This window comes from Scleropages formosus, chromosome 5, assembly GCF_900964775.1.
Source record: "Scleropages formosus chromosome 5, fSclFor1.1, whole genome shotgun sequence".
Lineage (NCBI taxonomy): Eukaryota > Metazoa > Chordata > Actinopteri > Osteoglossiformes > Osteoglossidae > Scleropages > Scleropages formosus.
In genome coordinates this window covers 15314369-15339682 of record NC_041810.1, presented here as the reverse complement: position 1 = coordinate 15339682, position 25314 = coordinate 15314369, and the positions used below count along the sequence as shown (strand labels likewise).

Sequence of the window (25314 nt, the reverse complement as noted above, 5' to 3'; positions counted from 1 at the left end):
CACCTTTGGTTTCAGTTCTCCTACCGTTTTGTCAGAAGATTTCATTCAAGCTTACGTTTACATTCGGGTATAATCTCATCGTGGTCCCTGGGCTGGAAATATGGGATCTAGTACCATTGCAGAATTCAGTTTGGTCTCCTTCAGATGGGACGACTTGTAGCTTTTGTTCCTTCATGCAGTTCCTTGAATTTCTCACTTGGAAGCATCTTGCGACGGGGGCTTTGAGGTGACAAAGTCGGCAGCCGCAGACTCATGCTGACATGCTCATTTTTCTCTGAACGGTACTGTGAAATGTAGCTGTGAGAGAAGAGAGGAAGAATGACAAAACACAGCATATTCATTCACTCCTTTTGGATTTCATGCTTTCTTTTCACACAAACAGCACGTAAGAGCTTCTTTTCCTTGGATGACTGAGCAGCCATGCCAAAGATGTGAATATCTAACATGAAGCAATCCAATGTGCTCCCATCAAACCAGATTAACAAAGGCATTGTGGGCCAGCCACTTCACGAATACCTCGGTCAGGATGAATGCGCTTTCAAATATTCTCCATCTAAGGTGGAACTTCAGTATGTAAACTGCTTCTTTGACAAAGCAAGAAGAAACAATGAAAACCAAAGTAGAATAAACAAACCCACAAAGTGCCAAAATTGCCCTTTTTATGGTCACGGGCATCCTACACCAGGACTCGTAAATTTCCTGTAAGGGAGTAACTAAACCTGTCCTTAAATCCCGTGAATCATGAGAGTTCTATTGCTTGACTTGCATGTAACTTTATCTGTTTTGTGTGATGTGATCGATCTGGTGCTTTGGAGAATGCAAGCTATGAATAACATGGAGTGCGTAATTCTGAGAATGCTGACATTTTCTTGAACAGTTGTGTGCATTGGGGTTGTAAGTGTTATTTTATTCATTTGTTTTGCACTGTTGCCTGTGGAAAGAGAAAGGGAAAGAGATTTTTTGTGAATGGGAGAGTGTGACATTGAGCAATGTACAGCAAAGTACCTCATAATTAAAGCAGAACTGGCCATCAGCAACTACCTGAGACTGTAGTGCGGCTGAGAGCAAACCAACAGAGCCAGGAATGTACAGTAGCGTTCAGCATTCAGTACCAGCCAAAACAAACTGCCCATCGGAGTCCCGAACCCATTTTTGTAACCGCTACAAAATGGACAGGAGTAAGACATAGAGCTGTCCAAGGGAGAGAGGCTGGAGATGCTGGTTCTGACAGCTCCAAAGAGAGACAGAGGATGAACCACAGCTGTCTGTGGTTTGTCATGGGCAGATACTGGAGATATTGCATCTGACAGCTCCGCAGACAAAAGCCTGACCGAGTCACTCGAGATGGCCAGGCCGAAATCCAGAAAGAGACCAACTCAGACACAGAAAATGGAAGAAGTCCTTCTGTATTTCACACAGCCAGGAGCCTGGCTCTCTCTCATGATTTCCCACTCTTGTCTGCCAATGTCTCCCCAAGAGTCCCTGTCTTTATTTCCGGACATGGAGCTGTTCTTCTTGGGCAGTTTGTCCTGACCAAACTTCGGACCACGACCAGCAGCCGGAGGCGGCAGACAGTTTAAGACACAGAGTTACTGATGGTTTTCTCCCCAGGGACCAGGGGTGCTGAGTTCTCGGTCCCAGCAACTGCACTGTATGCAAGGTTTTGTCAGAACCAATGCCCTTCATCATTTTCACAATACACATAAATTTTTTAAATTAAAAAAATAAGCTGAAGAAATGCTAATTCAGATGATCTGATGTGACTGTTTTTGACAGTGCGCTCCAGAGAATGCCCCAGCCCTAGAGAATAGTGAAAGATTCTCAGGCTGTTTGGAAGTCTGCTCAACTTCCATCTCATACCAGTAAGCAGGACAGTTTCGAAACATAGTCAGATATGTCCAAGTTCATTTTCTGTCGTGCTCCGAGAGACAGATGTTAGATAGTGCCAGTAGTGGCGATTTATGTATTGTTAAAGCTGCACAATTTCTGGGCATGATGCTGGTTTAAACTGTGGTGTAATTTACCACAGACGTAATCCAACATCCAGTCATCTGCCCATAGCATCTGTGACTGAAAATAGCATTTTTATACATCATCGTTGGATGTCTTGGTCACAGAGCCTGGAGAAAGGGGAAGTAGTAGTTGTATTCATGCACAGCCACCTTAAGGATGGCTTAGGGTTTGCAGATGTGATCTTCCAAGCAGAACATTGGAAAAAGTTCTATAAGTAGCCGAAACTCCATCACTGTCTCTCTCTTGTCTGAACGAAACAACACAGATCTTTTTACCAGGTTGTCTTCCACACTGCTCGCTTGTTTCCAACAGTGAACACGCAACAGCCCCTAGGGCTTGTTCCTTCAACTTTGTTCCCAAAAGACCTGGCTGCAAGGTGGGAATATCCGTGTTTTCCTTTGAGGCCTCGGAAAAGTGGCCCGGTGTTCCACCGGGATAGGCAAGGCCAAAATAAACACAATTATTTATCCCAACAGAAAACACTTCACAAGTGACATGTGCTTTCAAGGAAAAAATAAAGGTAGCTGTTGACCCAGAAGAACCTCAGAACAGGTAGAGAAAGAGCATTCCCAGAAGACATGAGGGCAGATATTTGGGTCTCCAGTGTTTTTGAATAAGATTGTTACCATCCTCTGGAGGTGTCTTCAGCTCTCCATGGTGAGTGTTGAATGACTGTTAGTGCCATCCGTTGGAGATGTATTCATGTTAGGCTTTCTATGCGAAATTGCTACCATCCAGACCTGGTACCATCCATCATGTCCTCCAGGTATCCATGTTGGTTTTTGTATGAGAAATCTGTGCCAACCACACCTAGTGGCTCCAGGTCTCTATGGTGGATGCTGAATGCCTAAATTGTGTTACTCAGTGCAGGTGTTTCCCTTGAGTCCATATGAAAAAAGAATGACAATGGTACCCAAGACTGGGCTATGTTCTGTTGCGCTCTTCTTGATTATATGAGCAGTTTATGTGGAGCCTGCTGACCACTTCTCTTTCTTCTTCAGGATCGCAGAAATCTAGCGTTGTTTCACATGATGATAATGATATTTGGCTTTAGCAACAAACTATAAGACAGTGTCCCGACAATGCCGCTACAGCGCTCCGGCAGGAATCTGAACCGCAGCCAGTGCTCTCCTGTAGACTGTGTCACGGTGACAGACAGAGATCCACTTTCAGATGAGCGGTCCACTTCAAAAACACTGTTGGGGGCAGCCGTGTCACCGCAGTACGATTCAGCAGCAGCAAAAGCTCAAAGGGTCACAATAGCTAAGAGCATAGAGAAAACGCTCAGAAAATAGAAGGGACTTGTGTCAGGAAATTCACTATGTTTTCCTCTCCATTCTGTTTTTCAGTTTTATTTTTGTTTCCAGTATTTCAAGTCATTTTCTACCTAAGCTTTGTTAGTGCATCAGTACATTTGAATCAAAGGTGCAACTTTGGTTTTAGTTTCTTTCTGCGGTTTTCTTTCGCCAGTTCCTTAGTCTTCTGCCCACATGTTCAAAATGAACAAAAACAGAGGGGAATGTGCAGCGTCCCCTAGCTTCTGTTTAAGGGGATCTCTGTTCTGTTTGTGTAAACCCCCCATCACCTGCTTACTACAGCCCTCTTACTAGGAGGCTGTAAACTGTATACAGTTGGTCCCTGGCTTACAATAGTTGGACTCAGGTTTTTTTCAACTTTATGATGGTGAGCTGGCGATAGACATTCATTAGAAACCGTACTTCGAATTTTGAATTTCGATTTTTTTTTTTTTTTTTTTTTTTTTTCCCCCCTGGGCAAGCGATATGCGGTGTGATACTCTCTCGCGATGCTGGACAGCGGCAGCAATCCGCATCTCCCGGTCTGTCACGCAGTGGTGTGTATTAGGTGTATTAAATGCATTTTCGACTTACGATGTATTTTGTGGAACATAAGCCCATTTTAAGTCGGGGACCACCTGTATGGGGTAATTAAAGTTTCATCACATTTCTGTCATCGAGAAGTTTTGTTCCTGAAGCTCTCCATCCGTTCTCTCGTTGCGGAGCCATAAGTGAGGATAGCGGCTCACACACCCACCCGTCTCTTTGCAGGTGCTCCTGTTGCTCCTGCTGGCCACGCCAGAGGCGCTGAGCGGTGGTGCCAGGGTGGAGCTTCCCCTTGGCTCTGCCCTGCTCTCCCTTCCTTTCTACCTGCTGTGCCTCCTGTGCACCTCTGTTCACATGCTGGTGTGCACCTCCACCGAGAACTCCTGCTACCTGTGTGGCCTGCCCTGGAGCTTTGCTGTGGCTGCCATCGTCGTCGTCTCTGCCACACTGTGCCTCCTCGTCACCATGGCTGTCCAGAGGTTGGTTCCCGAGGGGCGACCCACCTCCAAGGTAAGTCGGAGGATGTTTGGATGACACTGCTCCAGTTTCTGGTCAGGGCCCTCCTGTTGGACCCTTGAGGGAGGCTCTTAGCCCACGTTACTCGATTAATATGTGCTGCCTCATTAATCTATTAAGTCATGGGGGGCTGTGAGTAAAAGTGTTGTATAAGTACCAAAGTAATACAGCAGTATTCCCTTAACGCCTTCTGCTGTATTGCTGAGTCTAGTCTGTCCATGAGTATCTTCTAATCACTGCAGCAGCCTTAATAGTTCCAGATCTCACATCTGCCCACGGAGCAAAAAGACCCTAATGAAAGGCCACAGCTGGTGCTGTTCAACATGAATAATACAACAATAATTTAATTAGTTGCTTTCCTTCCATTTCCTTTATTCCCAGCACTGAAAGCAGCGACTGGGGGAATACGGCGTATTAATAATCCGCTTCATCTGATTGTTGCTTGTGCAGTCGCCTCTGCATCTTCTTTTTTTTTATAGACTTTTACATGAGCCAAGACTAAATGGATAGGGTTGCCTTTATTAAAATTACATTACATTACAAAGCTGCACCATGTTGTCATTATTCCAAGTGTTTCTTAATGGATGAAGAGTTTGTGTAATGATATGGACATCCTGTCTGATAGGAGCTCCCTTGAATGACAATGGAATCCCCTCCTCAGTGGTCTACTTTTAATTGATTAAATGGACTGGTGTTTACAGCGCTTAGCAAGGGTAATCTTCTCGATGAAACATTTGTACAGACTGTTTTCTTAATTTGAAACTGAATGGGAGACACACGTTGAGGGGGGATCCTCATCTTTCCTGGGCAGAGAAACCCACTGATGTGGACTCTAGGCCTTTCAGAGCTGAAACGAATGGGCAAGCAGAAGAGCATCACGTCAGCGGGAGTGTGGGACAATAATCTGACGGACGTTTTATGTCGACAGACTGTTAAGTCAAAGGGAGTCTCATGTAGCAGTCATGCTGAAGATTGACCACCAAGGAAATCAGTTTGCTGACTTACTGGTCACATCTTCAGCTTCTTCACATCCAGCTCTGTACAAATGTGTTTGGTGCAGATTCTCCTCAGCGCTGCGTGGCTTTGCTCTCTTCACCAAAGCTAATAAAAGTACCATCTGCTCCATCCATTGAGATCGCACCGACAAGCACCACCGCTGCCCGGGTAGGTCCTTACCTTCTCTGTGGGACCCTGTTTCTCGTCAGCTGCCAACCTAGATGGTGTTCACTGCTTTGGTTTTTTTTATGAAGATCCCAAGAGAGCCATGTTGCTTCTCGGTGGTATCCAGTAACAAGGGAATCCAAGTAGGCTTCAGTGGGACTGGGTTCTGAACCTGAGGCCAAAGCATGCATCGCTTCCATAGATCCCCCTGTGTCATGTTTAGTGTGGGGTGATGCACATGCATACCCTAACACCATCTATCGCAGGCGCCATCTTCTACACCAAGAACGTTGTTTTTCCATGTAACTTGACGTGGGAGAATTGGAGTTCTTTTTTTGTTAAACAGGCAGAGTGACCTGCCAATCAGAAAAGTCAGCAGATTATGGAGTACCAGTTAAAAAACCTTTCTTGTATCGAGGCTCCTTGCACTTGTGTCCTGTGGAGGACCTGCAGAATATGGAGGGTTGATTACAGCAGTAGCAGTAAGGCCGTACTGCTCGCTTTCATCCCAGCCAGGGCACTTTTACAGCCCCCCAGAGGGACGGCAAGCGTGGAGGTTTTGGGGGAGCGGCAGCCACACAGTAGAAGTCACCTCCCTCCTCTTGTATTGAGACAGCCCAGTGCTGTAAGCTTCAGCACCCACATCCTTCCACTGCTGTATACAGACTCATTCCACTCTCCTGAGTCTAAGACCCATCTCCACTTTGAGCCTCCACTTATCTGTTCACCTCTCTGCATGGTGTCAGGAAAGTTTCCCCAAATCCCAATAAACAGGAAGCTAGATATCTGGATTGTGCTTGTGTGTGTACAGGTGAGCGACATGCCAGTGAACGATTTCACAGAGAGATGAGCGGGAGGAAGGGAGGGCGCGCAGCCCACATAAGAAGCCATCCTGAGCAGCGTCGCTCGTCTACTGACAGACAGCCCATGAAGTAAATACGGCAGGCGAGGAAGATGAATGAGGCGTTTAGGATGATCGCCGGGTTGCTGCGGTAAACGGCAATCTTTTACTGGCACGTCTCTCTGTCAGCCTCTCGGTCGGGGAAGGGAGAGCAGAAACCCCTCACTTTTCAAACCCCCGAACGAGTTTGTCAGTCCAAAAGGCAGCAGCAGCCGGATGAAGAATGACACAGGCCCAACAGGACATGTGCTGTGCACAGACAGAGGTGTCAGCAGAGCGGGGTTGAGTTTTATAGGTTTATTCCTCAAGTCACTTGCGATTCGTCGCTCTGTACTTGATGCAGGATTTGTTGTAATGCATACCGCTCACTTAGATTAAATCTTGTCAAAAGCAATATATGTGGGGTATCGCTAAACTGCTCAATACAAACTGCTTTTCTCTAGTGATGGAGACCTCTTTCCATAAACAGACAGTGTGTTTTGTGGGCGGGGCTTTTAATGGGATTGTTTTACAGTGTTCTTTCTTTAACCAAATATCCAGATAAACACGGTACAGTTTTATAAATGGGGGGACAAGGAATTTTTTTAAGGGTTGAAAAAGGCTGAATGTTCTGTTGCAAAATGTCCTTTTTGTCCTTACGAAAGTTTGAACTGTGAACTGTGTTTTTTGCACCTTTTGATACTGAACAGTACAGCTCTGTCTCTGTACCTGATCTTACCCTGATACTGTGCTCTTAGACAGCGTGTGTTCCTCATCGGTGACGCTCTGCTTGTTCTCCTGCATCGCCTCTCTCTGTGTCCGGGCTGTGCTGCGGATTACGGGGTTAAGCTTGGAGCCCTTTCCGCATGCGAGGCTGCTGCTCAGGCAGGTTTAACGTGCTGAGAAACGTTCATCAAACCATTAATTCTGGCCTGGAGCAGAGAGCGCAGCACATGTACCATCTATAGAGCCACCTTTGGTTGTAAGTCAGCAGGGCAACAAGCATTACTGCGGTTTAGAGCATGAGATCGTTGGTTCAATTCCTTGTCGAGTCTTTCGTTCATGTCTTTGTACAAAGCATTTGTCCCAATTGCTGTAGTAAAACAGCCCTGCAGCTCCCGCACCTCACCGACGGCCTCCACTCTTTCCTAGGCTCAGAGCTCCAGTGACCCCAGCAGCTTCTCAGAGCTGGACATCCTGCTCCTAACAGGGACCCTGGGACACTTGTTTAGCCTGGGTGCCAGCAGCTTCATCGAGGAAGAGCACCAAAGCTGGTACTTCCTGCTCAGCACTCTCTGCCTGGCCATCTTCCAGGACGTTTGTCGCACGTATTTCAGCGAGCGGAGGGGCCCCGCAGATGAGCTATGTCATCCGCACCCCAGGGAGGTCGCCCCCTCCAAGAAATGGCTGGCCCTGGCCACACCCCTGCTGACGCTGGCCTGCTGTCGCTTCCTCCGCTCCCTCAACCAGACAGGAGTGCAGTGGGCTCACCTGCCCGACCTGGGCCACTGGCTCACCAGGTGAGTACAGAGGAAACCCGGGTGGATCCAGCGCCACAGACCCAGGAAAGACCCAGTAAATCCCTCTGAGACAAAGTGGGATTAAACAGGAGTCTTACTGCAGCCAAAAATTCAGTCCAGTGATGGATCACAGTGTCTGCAGTCGATTTCTTTATTTGGGACTACATTGTGCTGCGCTAATAAAGCTCATGACTCAGCAGCAGCCTTTTTTTTTTTTTAGATTCCTTTGGTTTTGAATTAAGGCGTCTGCAGCAGACATAAATAATGTCAGTAAGTAGGCTGTGATGGCGGTGCGGTGCCGTAGGGCCTGGGTTAGGAAAGGGAGGGCGTCAGCAACATGCCATGAAGACCATGTCTATTTTCAATTATGCAATTAAGATCATGACTGTGTGTTTTTTTGGGGGGGGGAGAAGACAGAAGTGTTTGGATGATAAGAGCCAGCTGTCACTGCAGGATGACCCAAGTGCAAAATGATGAAGCGCAGAAGGATCGGGGACTGTCAGTCCCTTCGCTGCTGCTGAAAACCTGCAACTCGATTAAGGTGCCTTGTGACTAAGGTGTACGCAGAGCCTAATAGAGGAAGGCTTTCGATATGAGAACTTCCCGTCAGGAGGTATTTTGGAACCCCTCTTCCAGCACGCAGAAGTAAAGTGCCTCTGTGTCGCAGGCAATTTAGGGGAGATGTACGCTGGAGACGGACTGGCGGGCTCCGTGTTCCCAGCACGTTGGTGGCGTGACAGCTCTTCGTCTGCTGTTTTATTACTCTTTAATCAGAGATGAGAAGCTCCCCTTGGTTGCAGCTGTATCTCATCGCTCCTCGCTGCCCCCCACCGCCCTGTCAACTGCGGGATTTGTACGGTCGTCCTTGTTGAGTGTCACATTTCGCAATATTTTCCGCGCCCCGGTAAATCAGGATGGACACGTTCCATCCAGGAGGTGGACATCGCGGGCGGGGGGTTTAATCCCAACGCTTAATCGACAGGGAGAGGGATTTGTTTCCGCCTGCAACCCAACACGATCTGCAATTGCCTCTGAAGTGGGCATTAGGAATCCAAGCGCTCAATTTTTTTTTTTTTTTTTTTTTTTTTTTTATTTAAGAAAAACTGCTATTGCATTTTGCTTCAAAAAGGTTTTCTTCTTACCTTTTTTATGAATGAAAGATGGGGAGAAAAGATTGCCAGACAGATGAGATGATCTAACACCGTCCTCTTTGATGAAAGAGCTCGGGATGCCAAAGCGTCGAGGTTTACCTCCCGCAGCTCTCATTAATGATTAACAGCACTTAGCACGGTGTAAACGGATACCACAGTGATGGAAGGATGGTTCATGTTACAGACACTAAAATGCAAGCACAGCTCATGACTTCCCTGTAACACAAAGGGTTTGTTTTGAGGTGTCCTGTTGATGAAAGCATGTTTACGTTGCGTTTCATTTAGCAGACGCTTTTCTCCAAGCAACTTCCAGTGAACACTATATTGTGTTATCAGCCTGCTCCTTATTCACCGTGGTGACTTACACTGCTAGATACACTACTTACAATGGATCACTCATGTGTATATCAGTGAAACACTCACTCTCTGTCACTCACACATTATAGGTGACTTAGGGTCACCAATCCACCTGAACAGCATGTTTCACTGTCTCGCCATGCCGCTCATGTTTTTGCTGCATGTGTTTGTTGCAGTAGCCCTGCATACCCCTCCTTGCACCCCCCTCTGTCATACCAGAAACCCCCCATTGTGTGTTTTCCGAGGCCAGAAGGCCTGAATCTTCATTCAGCCCCACCCGCAGAGGGGTGGAAAGAGCAGTAGCCGGTTTCTGTGTGTCTGTATCAAGCCCCCCAGAGGTTGGACATCATAGCTCACGACCATACTCCTGTACCACACCTTTGTCCCTGTTATTGGTTTTTTCATCTCCAGAGACTGCTGTTCCATCATACACGGGAGTTTCCAGTTTTCACCCCATGCTGCACATACACTGTGCCAGTCTGTACATCGTTACATCCCAAGATCCATTGCACGGCGCCATCATTCTCCCCCGAAACTCGTGACGCACTGTCATTTGAACCACACGCACCGTGTGCAGCAGCAGCCATCCAGCGCCGCCCCGTGTTGCAGCTTGCGAGCAGAAAGCTGTGGATGGAGTTTTTGCATTATTATGTACAAAACAAGCAAAAAAAAAAAAAAAAAAAAAGAGCAAAGAAAAAGTTGGGATGTGCCAACGGATAATTAGGCACGGGCAGCGGAGTCGAACTTCAGAAGGAGTTTGAGGTAAGTAGGCCATTGATGCGTGTCTCTATTACTGGAGTCACTGCACTGCTTTGTTAATGTGTGCTGCATAAGCGAAGGCTGCGTTTACTTTGTAGAGTCAAAGTAGCCTCTGTGCCGTGCTCACAGGTATGCAGAGCATCAGTCAAAAGTTTGAGTACGCTTGCCAGAAACTGGGTTTTATTCACACTTGGTTGTGGGTGAACAAGTTTGATTAGGAAATGAGGTGCCATATCTTCCCAGCTCCTCCGTAGCAATTCCCAGAGATGTGTGTTGCTTTGCTTTTACTCTTTTGTCCAGTTCATCTCATACAGGTGTTCCCCAGGTGTATTCTCACTTTTCAGCAGTACTGTGTTCTGTTTTACTGTTGGTTTTTGATGTCTTTCAGCATAAATAGCATTACGACACACTTTGTCCCCACTGGCGGTCTTGTGTCTCCATCCTGCTACACACTCAGACTTCTGGATTTAGCATCTAACACACATCCTTTAGCGTAGCCTTATCCAGCAACTGAAATCAAAGCCCGGCAAATTCCAGAGATCTTAGCATGAGAGGAAGAGGCAAGAGAGCTTGTTAGTCTTCCAGCACATGAGGGCTTCCTTCAGGGGCATTGCTCCAGTGCAACAGTGGGGGTCTGCTTACCGATAGCCACACGTTTCTCCCAAGACCTCCCGGCAAGGATCGAACCCTCCTCCAAAGTCACCTCTGTACTGCCGTACCCTGCCCATTTTATAATCTCTAATTAATGCAGTTCATTATCGATCTTATCTTGATTAGATTTGGTGGAATTGATTGCAAGTCCTGCTTTACTTCATAATTACTTCCCCTAAAAGAGTGTGTTACGTAAATACCCGTCAGGTTTAACTGGGAAACGGGCAACAGAAAAAGAAGTCAATAAACTTGATATGAGGCAACATGATTCAGCGGCATCACTTCTTGGTGGTTTTATCTTAATGCATCGCGGTTTGTTGCCTGCGGAAGTTGGGAACAAATGTCAGAATGTGCTTTGCCTAATTCTGCATTCCCCAGCTGATGAAAGGCTTCTGCTGTCTGTTTATACAAGATGTTTAAAGCCATGTGAGGACATCTGCCAGACAAATAAACAGCTCTTATAGCGGTAATTATGAATCATATGCTTCACCTTGTGGGAGCAGAAGGACACCGGGAACTCAGCTGAGTGAGATCAGTTAAGGAGGGGAGGTGAGTCTGGTGCATAATTTTCTTCGCAGTTGATCCTGGACACAGGGTGTAATTAGTGGTCCCATAAATTCGGCGGGCCGAATAAGGCGAGTCGTGCAGAATGTTTGTGGACTGACCGGCGGGCCACGGGAGCGCAGAGCAGAGCTCTGTCTGCCGTAATATTAGGAGCTGGGGAAGATGGTGCGAGGCTGAAATGGCTTTAGGTTGACTTGATGGCGTTGTGTGGGAATATTTATGACCCATGGTTTCATTGATATGAGGGGATGGGATGGAATACATAGAATACCGCAGTGTCATAGTGCAAGGTACAGCCTCAACGCTAACCACGAAAAGCTCAAAGAGCAGTCCCCGGTAATGTATGGGTCCCAGACGGGAAGCTTTTCAGACTGACGGCTGACGTCAACACCCTGTAATGGGTTGCCGCCGGTCTGCAAGCCGACTTCTGGCTGATTTATTAAGCGTGCATTACCTGCACCATCAAACGGTTCATATTTTAATCGTTTTATACAACACTTTTCTGCTGATCTGAACCCAGGTTCTGCTTTGAGACTCCGGACAAAAAAGCGCAAGCGCCAGCGCACCACCCACCGTCTTTATTGTTGCACAAGCAATCTTGTGTAGAGTGAGCTGTAGATTTGTCACATTTTGTGTGCTCTAGGTGATCAGGGTAGTTAGAGGTTAAATTGTCCTCGAAAGGATATGGTTCCTAATGTTTGTACAGAAGTGAGCTGGAACAAGAAAACACACAATACGTGGATTTCAGTGAAAAGGTAACAAAAATTTCATTGACGCTGCTCAAGTTACAGACCGAAACTCTTGCATCTGGCATTTAGTGCACTTTGAGTAGCTGCTGTAAAAGTAGCTATTACTTTTCTGCGGTGCAAGCAATTGTATCTAGAAGTGGAGTCTGCAAATCCCACAAATAATTGAAGGTGACTGAAAAGCATTCAGAAAAATTAATCAAAAAGCAACAGAGTGGAGACTCCACATCACTGACAGTTTGAACATCTGGACTCCAAACATTTTTTTCGTGGTAACTGAAATTTTGGGGGGAATAGGAGGTGGCATAACCAAGGAATAGTATTATAATACTGTGAGGCAGGGGTGTTTTAAATTTTCCGGGAGGGAATGAATTCCTTGTCCTCTTTTTATGTCTCGTCTTGTTAGCTGTTGGACACTTTATGTATGGGCAGTTCTGAATACTAAAAAATAAATTAAATACACACATTTACCCACCTTTCCTAATTTGAACATCGAAAAGTTGCCGCTTCTAACATCATCTTGGCTTTTTCTTGAGTGTTTCTCCGTGAAGGTGTCATGGCATAGGCGTGGGAATCGGGAGCCAAAGGCTCCATCAGATGAAAACAGCCTGTTTTTGCTGTGAGCTGGTATCCCAGTGTCCTCAACTCCTCAAGATGTAGCCCGATAGGAGGAGTGTGGTGATGGCTATTTGGGCAGAGAGCAAACAAGAAGGAGCATGTACTCTCCTCCATTCAGAGTCTCTTTACGAGACTGAGGTCCATTACTTAACTAGGAGATAAACACCCTCCAAGCGCTGTACCAGGTTCATAATAAAAGGTTTCACTCACTATTGTAGCAGTATATGGGCTGGGGTAGTGCTTAGAGCTGTTGCCTTTCTATTCTGTTGCTTTTCTATATTCCAAATACATTCTGTTCAGGTTCCCCCATAGTGTGTGAGTGTCAGAGAGAGTGTGTTCCACTGATGTATGGATGAGTGACCCCTTATAAGTAGTGTATCTAGCAGTGTAAGTCACCTTGGTGAATAAGGTGTGTGGGCTGATGACACTACGTAGAGTTCATTGGAAGTCGGTTTGGAGAAAAGCATCTGCTAAATAAATATAAATGTAAGGTATGTGAGCGATTGAGAGCTCCCGGGTTTGAATCCCACTTTCTGCTGTAGTACTTTTGCGCATGGTCCTTACTGTCAGTTGTTCCAGTGAAAATTACCCAGCTGTATAAATAGGGTAAATCACTCTAAGGAGGTTAATATTGTAAGCAGCTTTGGAGAAAAACGTGATCTTAAAAACAAATAAATGTTATTTTTGTAATAATAACCACATGCATCTAGCAATGCTATAAACATTTTACTGGATTGCAACAGGCAGAACAACGATGTGAACATAAGGTTTTCATCAGGAGTGCCAGCAGCGATGTCCACCTGATAAACGACCAGTCCTGTGGACTAATAAGCTGGGGACATGGTGTATTATTAAGTGCAGAGCTACAGTGAGATGGCCAGTGATGGCAGGAGCTCCGGCAGCTCAGTGAACTCACCTGGCATCGCTCCCAGCAGCCTTTAATCAACAGCCACACCATTGGGACGAGTGGAGATGGACTGACCACTGGCAATAGAGTGACACCTTAAGTGCCCCTCCCCCAAGACATCTCACCAACAGGCTCTGGAGTGTGACCACTGGCACAATAGAGCAATTTATACATAAAAGTCAAATGGTTGCTTTTTAAAAGGAATTTTTCACACATCCCTCTTTATTGGGTTGGTCATTGCCAGAAGCAAAGTTTGTTAGCATAACATTTTTTTTAAACACTTTGATGATTTTCTATTTTTCATATTGCTGACTTGTTGTTTCCTTCCATCTTTGCATTTAGCTCAGCATTTGAATTATTAGTTAACCAGTATTTCTCTAAGGCAACTTAAAGTGCTAGGTTTGAAGGCCAGGCTCTTAACAATGATTTGCTCATTTATACAGATGATTATTTTTTTTCACTGTATTAATTCACGGTAAGTACCTTGATTAAGAGAACTACAGGAGGAGGTGGGATTCCACCCCGTGTCCTTCGAGCGCAAGGTGGCAGCTCTAGGCACCACTGCCTGCTGACCCTTAAAAAAAAAAAAAACAGTTAATGGTAATGAAAATTTCTAAAAATTTTTAAGCTTCCAACCTTAGTGTTGGAGCACTTAATTAAAGATACATTCTAGATCGAACAAGGGAATCAAACCCTTCGAACACCGATTTCCCCTCCTTTCATTCCCAACCCAAACTGACAGCTTTTTCTTTATTATTGTAATGGATGAATGTTTCCGCACAGCAAAGTACACATATTAAAAATGTAAACATGCTGTGAAATGAAGTCTGGAGTAGACACTAAAAGCACTGACTCACTTTCTCCAGTAAGAATTCTCTTTCCCATTATACCCTTAAAAGCAACCCTTAAGTAATTCTCCGAATGAAAGATATGAGCTAAGGGGAGAAACGAGCGCACACAGGAAGCTTCGCCTCTTCTCCACAGCTACAGCTACACATGCTTTATTGGTGGACATTGTGCTCTTTGAAGGCTGCCCAGGAAATGGGCCTCACACAGCAGGCCACGGGAGATGGCACTTCCTCTCTTTTTGTGTATGTGTACATGAGAGGAAAGAACTGGACATGGTGGATCAACGACTTCTCCCCAGGACTGGGCTGTCGTTGGTCGGTCAGCATGGCGCCTTCTGAACACTGTAAGGGGTCAGATGAAAGTAGATCCAAGGCTTTTAGGATTCCCACTCTTCCACACATCATGACCTCTGTATCTTCACACCTCCATGGCCCACCTCCAACACCCTATGCAGGACTACAGCCCAGCTGTGAAGTGGAACATCATCAAGAGCTTCTCACTTGAGCACATGGGGTCTTCTCTTGGGCTGAGTTGGGTGGGGTCAGGTCTGGTGCTGCTTTCAAGACGAGTCCAATCAGAATGTCAGATTTCTCAGGATACACTTGTATTAAATAAAATGGAAATTTACCAGCTGGACTTCTGTGGGTCTGAAAGCCTTTTCAGAACTTGAGACCAGCAGAGGGATATTGCCTTCTTCCCAAAGTATTTGTTGCAACATTGGGTCATATATTCATACATTTAATATAGACATCAGTGTTATTGATGGATGGCCTGAACCATGAACCTTTGCTGAACAAAGGAGTGTTTTCTCTCGTGTCTTTTTGGGTTCTGTTTGTGCTCGCATTTCTATTCTGTTTTAAATTCTTTGTCCACATGCCGCTGGAGAACAGGAAAGTCTCTGGGTGGAAGTTCTGAGCTGCTGTCCATAAAAGAAATTGTGCTGTGAACTGGGTCATTCTCCTGCTTTGACGAAGCAGTCAGAGGAGATGCAGCCTTTGGAGATATTGATATTAGAATTACTAGAAGTTTATACCATAAAGAAAGTTTATATTATAAGAAAACCAGAATTTACTTTTAATCCAGTTCAAAGAGGACAACTGAAGTGTTTTTATTTATTTATTTATTTATTTATTTATTTTTTGTGTGTGTGTGTGTGTGTCTTTGTTGACTTGCCCCAGGAATAAAGAGAATCAATTTTGGATTTTGTCCTGCATGCTGAAACTACAACTGTGGTGTCTATCATGATAAATGACCTTTTTCTGATTGGTCGATAGTTGTGTGTGTCTGTTTTACCGAATGTCTTGATGGCTGCGGGTGTGTTTTTTTGTCCCCCCCGGTCACCGTCCCTGTGTTGGTTGTTCACATATGTCTGAGTATTTTTGTGTCTAATTTTTCTGATTGGTTGATGGACCTGCATCGGTGTGCTTTTGCTGACTAATCGATGTCTGTGTCTTTGTCCCAACTGGTCTGTGTGCGCTTGTGTTTTTCCCGATTCATCAATGACCCTGCATGGTTGTGCTTTTCCCAGTTGGTTGATCGTTTTGTGCGTGTGTGTGTGTATTTTTTTCCCTATTGACTTATGGTTCGATGTGCGTTTGGCTTTCCTTATTGTTCCATGGCTGTTTCTTTTTCTGCAGTGCGGAGCACAAGGTGGCGCTTTCCTTACTCTCAGCCTCCTCATTGGCACTCATCTTGATCTTGGTCCAGCATCGCTGTTCCCTGGTATCCAAGATCGCCCTGGCCCTTGGCCTACTGGGAGTTTACAGTTACCGGGCAGCTGTGGGCAACGTGCTGTTCCCATGGCAACACAACCTCCGTGACCTCTCAAAGTGAGTTTTGATTCCTTCACCTTTTCTTTAAATGATTCCAATATCAGGCAAAGTTTTTCCAAGTATTGGGTCATTAATTATCCTTATCGAGGCATAGTCTTCAAAGTCTTCACAAAGTGCAAAATGCATATAATCAAATAATGTTTCCGTTATTTTTTGAGAAACTTTTCTCTTTCAAGAGGGAGGTAACTTTGATTCACGTATACCACGGGTCATTGCATTCCATTGTTTAAGCTGAAGTCACTTTTGTCCTCTGCTTGTTGCATTGGGTGAAGTGGTACCATTTTGTCCTTTTAAAATTAAATAAGAGACTTGTTTTTAGTGTAATTCTCAGCAGCAGATGAAGAGTTTACTTCCTGAGAACTCAGTTGAACAATTAGGTCCTAAATTCAGGTCCTCAACCACTGCTGCACCCGTAACCGCTGTCTGTCCTTTTTCTTTGGCTCTTTCTTCTGTATCTGTAAACACTCTGTCCATTGTTACAGAACAGTCCAGTCTTTTTTTCTCTGCCTCAAATAAACACAGATGAATTGTATGATAATGGTCAAGGCCACAGCAATGGGGGAGGTCATGGCAGAGGGAGCTTCGACACTGATAGCCTCGTGTGAGAGGCGTTCGACTGTCACACGAAGAGGAGGAAGGCGAGCAGCAGTGTATGAGCCAGCCATCATGCTTCCTGTATGAGTTAATGCCCTCATAAGAGTGATTTCCAAACTCTCCTGACTGATCTTGTTTCATCTGCCCAGGTGGGCCGTGTGGGGCGTGTTTGACCAAGGTGCGACACTTCGATCAATGGCGCAGCCACCTGGCTATGAAGCCCCACTTAATGTGGAATTAATTGACAGTTTACACTAAATAAACGTAACCATTGACTGGTTTAAAGCAGTTCAGTAAGGTAGATTGAGCAAAAAATAGACAATATATAGATTTCATATAGACAATATATAGATTTTTTTTTTGTGGCCTTCTGTGGAAGGCATTAAACTTCCTCTCAGTTTTTTCCTCCGGTGGTCAAAGTAGTTCAACTCAGATCTGTAGTGGCTGGCTAGATATTCACTTTCAACTTTATATTCACATTTAACTTTATATGTGAGCTATTTGTTCCATAGTTCCGCTAGTCATATTTTATATGATTGTGCCTCTGGATACCAGACTGTGGAGTCATAAATTCTTGCTTATATTGTCTCATTCAGCCTAATAAACCCTAATGAATGCAGAGCGTAATTAACAACAAACCAACACTGATCTCAAGTTTTAAAAAAGGGGGAAAGTAAGTTTTATTTAACAACTTTATAACATTGTAATCAAAAATTGATTTGATGCCGCTTTGATGCAGCTGTGTAGAAGGGGCAAAAATTATACCTAATTAACTCAGTGGTGGATGGTGTTGATGCCTTGTCTACTCATATTTATTCATGGAGGCGCTCTTGAGGAGGTGCAGACGATCCCACAACTGCTGCGGTTCACAGGTGTGCCGGGGGGAGAGTGGGTCGAGGCCCACCAGGGGAAGGTACAACAGTAGCACACTCCGCTGTCACAGTTACCCGTCTTCCATCTACACACCGCTGTCAATGTAATGTGTGTAATCAGCCGTCTTGGTCAGGGGTGTGTGTGTGTGTGTGTGTGTGTGTGTGTGTGTGTGTGTGTGTGTGTGTGTGTGTGCGCTCACTCAGAGCACAACCTGCCTTCCTGGAGAACTGCTTGGCTCAGCAGCTTTCATCTCTCTACCAGAGTGCTTGTGGCAAACTGCATGTTAGTGTGCTTATGAGTATGTGCTTAGGTGTGTGAGCCTGTACTGTTGTGAGTTCATGCGTTGTCAATAACCTCTTGTCTGTCACAGGGTTTCTGGTGATCCAGAGTCTATCCCAGAAGCACAGGGTGCGACCCGGGGTACACGAAGGACAGGATTCCAGTCCGTAACGTAGTGAAGTCACACACACTCTTTCATTCATATACACACAATCATGGCAATTCAGGGTCACCAGTTCACTTTAAACACTTGTCTTCAAACTGTGCGAGGCAATTGTGAACACGACGGGAACATGCAGGCTCACGGACTGAACCAGATTCGAACCCATGTCTGAACACACAACCCCAGGAGCTGTGAGGCACCTGCTGTACCATGGTCCCACCTGTCTGTTACATTCCATAACACCTTTATTTTATTTATATTACCTTTTCCGTGATCATTGTGTGCTGTCTGCCGTTCACATCCTCTCAAACCAAGACATTCAGGAGGCAGATGCCACAGTGGCTTCAACCCAGCCTCCCCCTTGCAGTGGAGGAGTCATACTCAGCAGATGTATTTTTTTATGCCCCCTCAGTGCCAGGGGCTCCGGTGTGCTCAGGATTAATAAAACATGACCGCTGTACGAGCTGCAGAACTGTCTCACAGTGCCTCTCTATTTCTGTCCCCTGGAAGCAGGAGCTCTCTCTCCCAGAGGAGAGTCATCACGGCAAGTCGCTCCAGGCGGCACGCGCTGCAGCCGGCCTGTTTGTAAACATACACTATGTTGGTTAAATACCTTCGCATTAGGGACTGTAGGGAGACACGCATACGCTTGGTGCGCTTGTGCTGCGTGCTTTTGATCGATTGCACTGCTTATTATGATTGTTCCAAAGCTTATGTTATTGGTAGTCCACGGTCCTTTCGATGTCAATAACTGCTTGTGAAGTCCAGGGTCATGGTGGTGCTGAGTCTATCCTGGGAACTTAAGGTGTGAGGCAGGTGTACCCTGGACTGGATGCCAGTCCACTGCAGGACAAGCTCGCATACACATACTCATTCGCTCACTCACACACACACCAGGGGCAATTCAGAGTCTCCATTTTACCCAAAACACACTTGGACTGTGAGAAATAGCCAGATCACCTGAAGGAAACCTACGCAAACACAGAAAGCCTCCGAATTGAGCACATTTCTGTTGGGGCTGGTTAAGAATCAGAATTATACTTTGAGAATGGAAATAAAGGTGCCCAGGAAGATTAATGTTTCTGTGGCAGTGCAGGCGATGGCAGTCTGGAAGGCACGCACACAGACCCAGGTCGGCTGAGAAAAAAATGCCTCCGATTGCTTGTCCAAGAAATGGTCAGAAAATAATCCCAGGACACTGTGATTGTGGAAGGACTGAAATGTGGATGTAAAACTGTGAAAGAAAAATGCTAAACACCTGAAAAAGGTTTAGAAAACATCCCCAGGAAGTGATTTCTCAACCATTCTTCCTCTTGGGGAGTCATCCTATCTCCTTTTTCCTTGTTTGTAATGTGGGCAAGTTAAACAGTTAAAACTGTGTCTGTGTGTCTGTCTGTGTGTCTGTGTGTGTGTGTGTGTATCTTATTATGGCGGTTGGCACTCAGTATGTTGGATTTCAGGTGCTCTCCTCCCTGCGCCTGCACACACACGGTGTGTATCTTAGAGCCCTTATGGAGTCGCACACATTTACTGTCGCTCACTCTTCAAGGTAAGAGTAAGATGGCTTTGGAGTCTGAACACTCCATACATCTTGGTCCCCACACTCCAGCACCCAGACAGGGACTTTGTGTGTGTGTGTGTGTGTGTGTGTGTGTGTGTGTGTGTGTGTGTGTGGGTGGGTGGGTGGGTGGGTGTGGGGGGGGGGAGAGAGGTGTCACTATGGTGACTGTGATGACTAAATCAGCCCTGATCACTCTCAGGTGGTGGCTGTGATCTTTCACTCTACTCGCTTCACTAATGAAAGGTTATTTATCAGAGGCGCCTGCTTTTGTTCCCACTTGAGCTTTTCTGTCGGCCAACAGCACAGCGATGGTCCTTTTGGACCTTCCCAGCATAATACTGAGGTACTTCGCACCACAAAGTGAATTTGTCTCCAAGATGTTTATCTGTGGCAAAGCCATTCTTTCATGGCTGCACACTTTGAAGAAATTATGTTGTTTTTAAAAATTCCATGTTGGATTGTTTCTGTCACAGAGCCTGGTTGCCATGGTTACACATAAGCCAGGAGCATCTGTTTTTGATGCGCCTCTTGACGTCGCAGCGATTGATGTTGAGCTTGAGCTTGCGTGGCCACTCGGAGAGCATGATGGCTCTAAGAATACCTGCAGACAGGGCACAACCCGGTGTTCACTGGCCTTCCTGACCTCCGGAGGTTGTGATGTTACACCACTCCTACTTATCTGCTTCAGTCCCTGCATGGGGCACCATAGGATTAAGTAGTATCCAGGCACTCTGTTTCTCCCTGGTGATGATGGAGGTACACAGGCATGTTGCAGCAAAGTCCCAAAAGGACTTTATTTCCCTTCATCCATTCAATTCTCCAGTTTAATGGCTTCACCGAATTGCCGGTTTAGCTGATGATTTTTTAAGGTGCTTTCGTTTACCCAGTTTTAGTGCTGAGGATAGCGCTGTGGTCAGAGCCATTACCTTGTAATCTTAAGGTTCTGGGTTCAAATCCTAACCCACCTGTTGTTGTAGTACCCTCGACTAAGGTACTTACACTGCACTGATACAGTAAAAATGACCCAGCTGTATAACTAAGGCAATGACTGTAAGTATCTTATGTAAACCTAACACTGTAAGTCACCTAAGAGAAAAGCATCAGATAGATAATGGCAATATTGTGTCATTTACAGCCTGCTCAAAATTGAATACCACTATAGTGTGTTTCTCGTGCGGAATATTAGGTAATACCCGGTACTGTTTTTTGAAGTCTACAGTTTTAAAGTAAACAAATAGAGCAGATGCTCTGATGTAGAAGCAGACGTTTAGCACAGCTAAACAGGAGGTGTAAAACACACTGAAGTGTTCTGGCGTCCGCAGCCCTGCCGCCTGTTCCCTTCGGCGATGCTGTAGATAGGTCGGCGCTTCAGCGCTCTCCGACACACGGCACAAGAAGCGCACGTAATTTGATTTCCTGCCTTCAGCACCCGCCTCCAAGAAGACGCAGTTGCGCGCAATTGGGGTAGATTTCCGTCTGTACCGTGCCCTTCACGATGAAACCATCGCGGCTTGCTTCTGACGCTGCGCGCTACCTTCGGCCGTGTGAACGATCCTTGCTGTTGGACACATTTATCTTTCACGCGGTTTGTCATGTAAGATTGATGCGTTGTGTTTCCATCAGCGCTGCACTCCTTAATGGCTCTAGATGGACCTCTCACAATAATGGATAGATACACGGATAATATTTGCCTTCTTTCCCCCTCTCTCTCTTCAAGGGGGACGGTTGAGGCGCGCTTTGTGTACGTCTTCGTGCTGGGCATCCTTTTCAGCGGCGCCAAGGACCTTCTGAGGTCGCAGGTGGTCACGGCAGATGTGCGGCTCAAGGCCCGGGGCTTGTGGGAGGTGTACAGCGGCCTGGTGCTTTTAGCCTCCCTCCTCTTTCGACCCCACAACCTTCCGGTGCTGTCCTGCAGCCTGCTGATCCAGACAGCCATGAGGCAGTTCATCTGGTGGGAGCAGCATTACGACGCAGCCCAGATCACCATCATGCACTACTGGTTTGGGCAAGCTTTCTTTTACTTCCAGGTATGAGGTCAAGGAGATGGCGAGTTTCCGCTCCTTAGTCCATATGCTTCTCTTCTGCTTGTACACACCTCGCCACTTTCCATCACAACATTCAAACCTGTCACTTGTGTGTTTATCAAAGTTCACACCACCATAGCTTGGACCAGTCACATCATTGGCGATCCTCACTCGCAATGACGAGCTACCAACATTTAAATGTTATTTTTATTATTAATTATCATTTGTCCGAGACCTATCCCCAGGCAGCTCAAAATCTTGGGATTTTACAGTAAGCTAATAAAAATGATTTATACAACCTGATAATTTTTACTGTATCATTTCAAGATAAGTGCCTTGATCAAGGGTTTACGGCAAGAGATAGATTTCGAACTTTGGTCATACAAGCACGAAAAAGCAGCTCTAACCACCACAGAACCTGTTGCAATCCTGCATTTTCTATTAGAAGTAGAAGTTTAATGACTATATTATCCTGCTACATACAAAGATATGGTTCATGGGCTCTGGCAGGAAAGTGATTCTTCCCTTGTATTTTAATACTTGGTGGCCCTCCTTTCACTATGGGTATCATTCATTTTTCCGGAAAGGGCATTAATATGCCACTGCGAGCCTATTACTACATTAAGCATCCAAGCATGAAATTACAGGCCTGAAAATGGCAATCTGAACAAAGCGATGACCCTCAACCACAAATTCTGGCTTATTTTGAGCCGCTCCTAATTGCCTACTTGCCATGCTTTTACCCCCTTTGCCCTCCCTCACCACATTCTCTTGCTCCCCGCACCACCACCATCGGGTTCTACAATTCCACGCCAACAGCAAATTGAGGGCACAGCGAGGGCAGAACAGGTCTGGGGCTGCCAGCTGGAAGGCTTCCTCTCGGTTTCGGAGCTCAGCCGGGTCTCCTCAAGGGCAGAGCTAATCCAGGTCTTGCTGAAACCAGGAGCTACATCTCTTTGTCATGTCCGCACCGGTCCAGAGGCCTTGTCGTAATAGAAAGAGCCTTCAGAGGCTGTAGGGCCAAGACCAGGAGGAACTGCACCTTCTGGCAGTTGCAAAAATGGCATCCAAAGGGCAGGTGGAAAGAACACACCATCCTGAACATCTGGTGTGGCTGGATTATATACGCAGTGTGAAATAGACTAAAGTCAATTAATGCTGCATTATTAAACTTTAAAGGGTTTTCCAGCTATCCTGCTTCCTGTTGTTATCCTCCCTCAGATTTGTCTTGGCATATGGTAATTATTCTGAAACAAAACTTTACGTGTTTCTTTCAAAAATGTCTACATTCACACAAACTGACACTGCTGGATATCTGAATATTTGAACAAATAAAACAACTTGAAAAGAAATAAATTCAGTCTAACATAAAGTGTACATCATGAAATATGACCGTGCAATACTACGTGCTTTGTGCACCCCAGTGATGCGCCTATTAATGCAAAGTCTCTTTTTATCAATAAAGAAAATTGATGAATTTAGAATCCATCGTCCCTTTGTCGAGTTTACGGTTTGGTAATTAAGCCTGATGCACACTGTAATTAAGTCTTTCTTGGCTTTTTTATTAAAGACATATTCAATTAAGCTACGTCTTTGTAGACTGCCAAGTCTGATTTGCGTCAGTGCCGCTTAACAATGTTCGCATCTTCAGCACTGCTTGTCTTCTTCGAGAAGCTCATACTAATTCCTGTGCTTCGAATTTTTGAAGAGACTCGCAAGTATGGACCCATTAATTTCTAAAATCTTTTAAGATCGATTCTGCAGCAGCCTGGCAAGAACTTTCATATCATATAAATTTGCTTTGGCAAGATGTTCAAGGAAATTAAACTCGGAAAAAAATGTGTGGCTCCCTGACTCCTGCCTGGTCAGATACTATATCCCAGTTCGCCTTGTTATTTTTGATCTCTGCTGCAGATAGTTGTGCAGTTGGGTCACCTTGAAGCCTCTGATAACGCTGTTTTCCTTTGGTAGGGAAACTCCAACAACATAGCCACAGTGGACATCTCAGCAGGGTTCGTGGGCCTGGACACTTACGTGGAGGCCCCGGCAATCTTCCTCACGGCCTTCAGCACCTACGCCGGGCCCTTGCTCTGGGCCTGCCACCTGGTCTGCTACCTCAGCCTGGAGCATGCTAGGTCAGTCGTGCTTTCTGTCACACTCACGTTCCAAAATTAACCATTGTTTAACCCAAAAATTTCTAAAGATATTCAGTGTTTTGACCAAATTGTGAATAGATATAGTCTGCACAGTGTTGCAACCATGCACTGGACAGGGTGGATTGAAGGAATCAATCAATCAATCAATCAATCAATCAATCCAAGGGTAGAAACCTACAAGTACTAGACTAAAGATTACTAGGCCTATAATGAAGTAAGGCCCCTTCAATGGAACCTTTGATAAGCAGCGATGGGCTGTGCTGTCCTCGATGCAGTCTGTGTATAGCCGCGTGCCAACTTTGATTAAGGTCCAGGAAACGATACTCCATCTTTGGCAGTTATTCATTAGGCAGCGGGTGCAGAAGCGTTCTTTGAGATTACCTTAAACCGAGAACACTGCAAGCAGCATGGATCATTGTTCTCTAACAAATGGCCTGATTAATTTGGCCATTACAGACCAGTTATGGGTTAGATACCAGGAGCAGTAATCACGAGACATAATGGAGCTCCAGCTTTCCAACCAGAGGCCCAATCAAAAAAACACACAAAAGAACAGTTCAATAAATGTATGAAGATGTCTTTTCTTACTGTGTGCAGAGGGCGATCAAGGCCTTGTGAAACAGCGGCTCGTGCTCTCGGGTTTGCTTTCCGACGGCCGATAACGTGAAAGGATTTAAGGGCAGTTTGCTGGCGACAGAAGAAAAGTCCTTTTTATCGCGGAAATGCTTTGAGCACCTCTGTCGCACACATTCCAATTGTAATTACTGGGGCAGATAACAAGCATGGGTTTGAGCTCATGGGCTGCCTTCGCCCGGGTTCCCCCCCTCGCACGGGCCAAATTAAAGCATCGCCGATGTGCCAAGACACTTGTGACATAATCACATATCCCGACGTCTCCCGCCTTTGATCTCCCCGAGAGATTTCTTCCCAGGATCGCGGCTAGTGTCGCCACGCTGATGAGTCACAGGCGTATGTCAGCGCTGGCCCAGCTCCAGACCCCCAGCGGCTACACAGATTCAGGGTGGGAGGCACTGCCACACGTGGCAGGCAGCAGCAACCTGCTGTCAAAGTCCTCCTCGCATCCACGGAAATGGCACACAACTATGGGACCCTCTTTCGTTTTTAATTGTTACTCATCGAAATGGTAATTTGTTATTTTTTTTGTGTTTGGAATCTACTTAACCCGTTTTTTTTTTCTTTGGCAAACAGTTCTATTGAGGCTCATAATATCTTTTCAAGGGATTCTTGACCAAAGCGTCAGCTGATAATATTTCCCTTTAAAGACAGTGGAAAACAAAC

General features: G+C 45.7%; 1 protein-coding gene across 3 annotated transcripts in view; it reads left to right on the top strand.

Annotated features, from left to right (window-relative positions):
- The window catches only part of pigg (phosphatidylinositol glycan anchor biosynthesis class G (EMM blood group)), a 76695-nt gene that overhangs the window by 39009 nt on the left and 12372 nt on the right, over window positions 1–25314 (top strand). For all 3 annotated transcript variants that reach the window (XM_029251910.1, XM_029251909.1, XM_018759686.2), the window contains 5 exons: window positions 4080–4364; window positions 7564–7931; window positions 16171–16362; window positions 21553–21862; window positions 23831–23994. In XM_029251910.1, coding sequence (XP_029107743.1) covers window positions 4080–4364; window positions 7564–7931; window positions 16171–16362; window positions 21553–21862; window positions 23831–23994 — 1319 coding nt within the window. The remainder of the gene's footprint in view (window positions 1–4079; window positions 4365–7563; window positions 7932–16170; window positions 16363–21552; window positions 21863–23830; window positions 23995–25314) is intronic.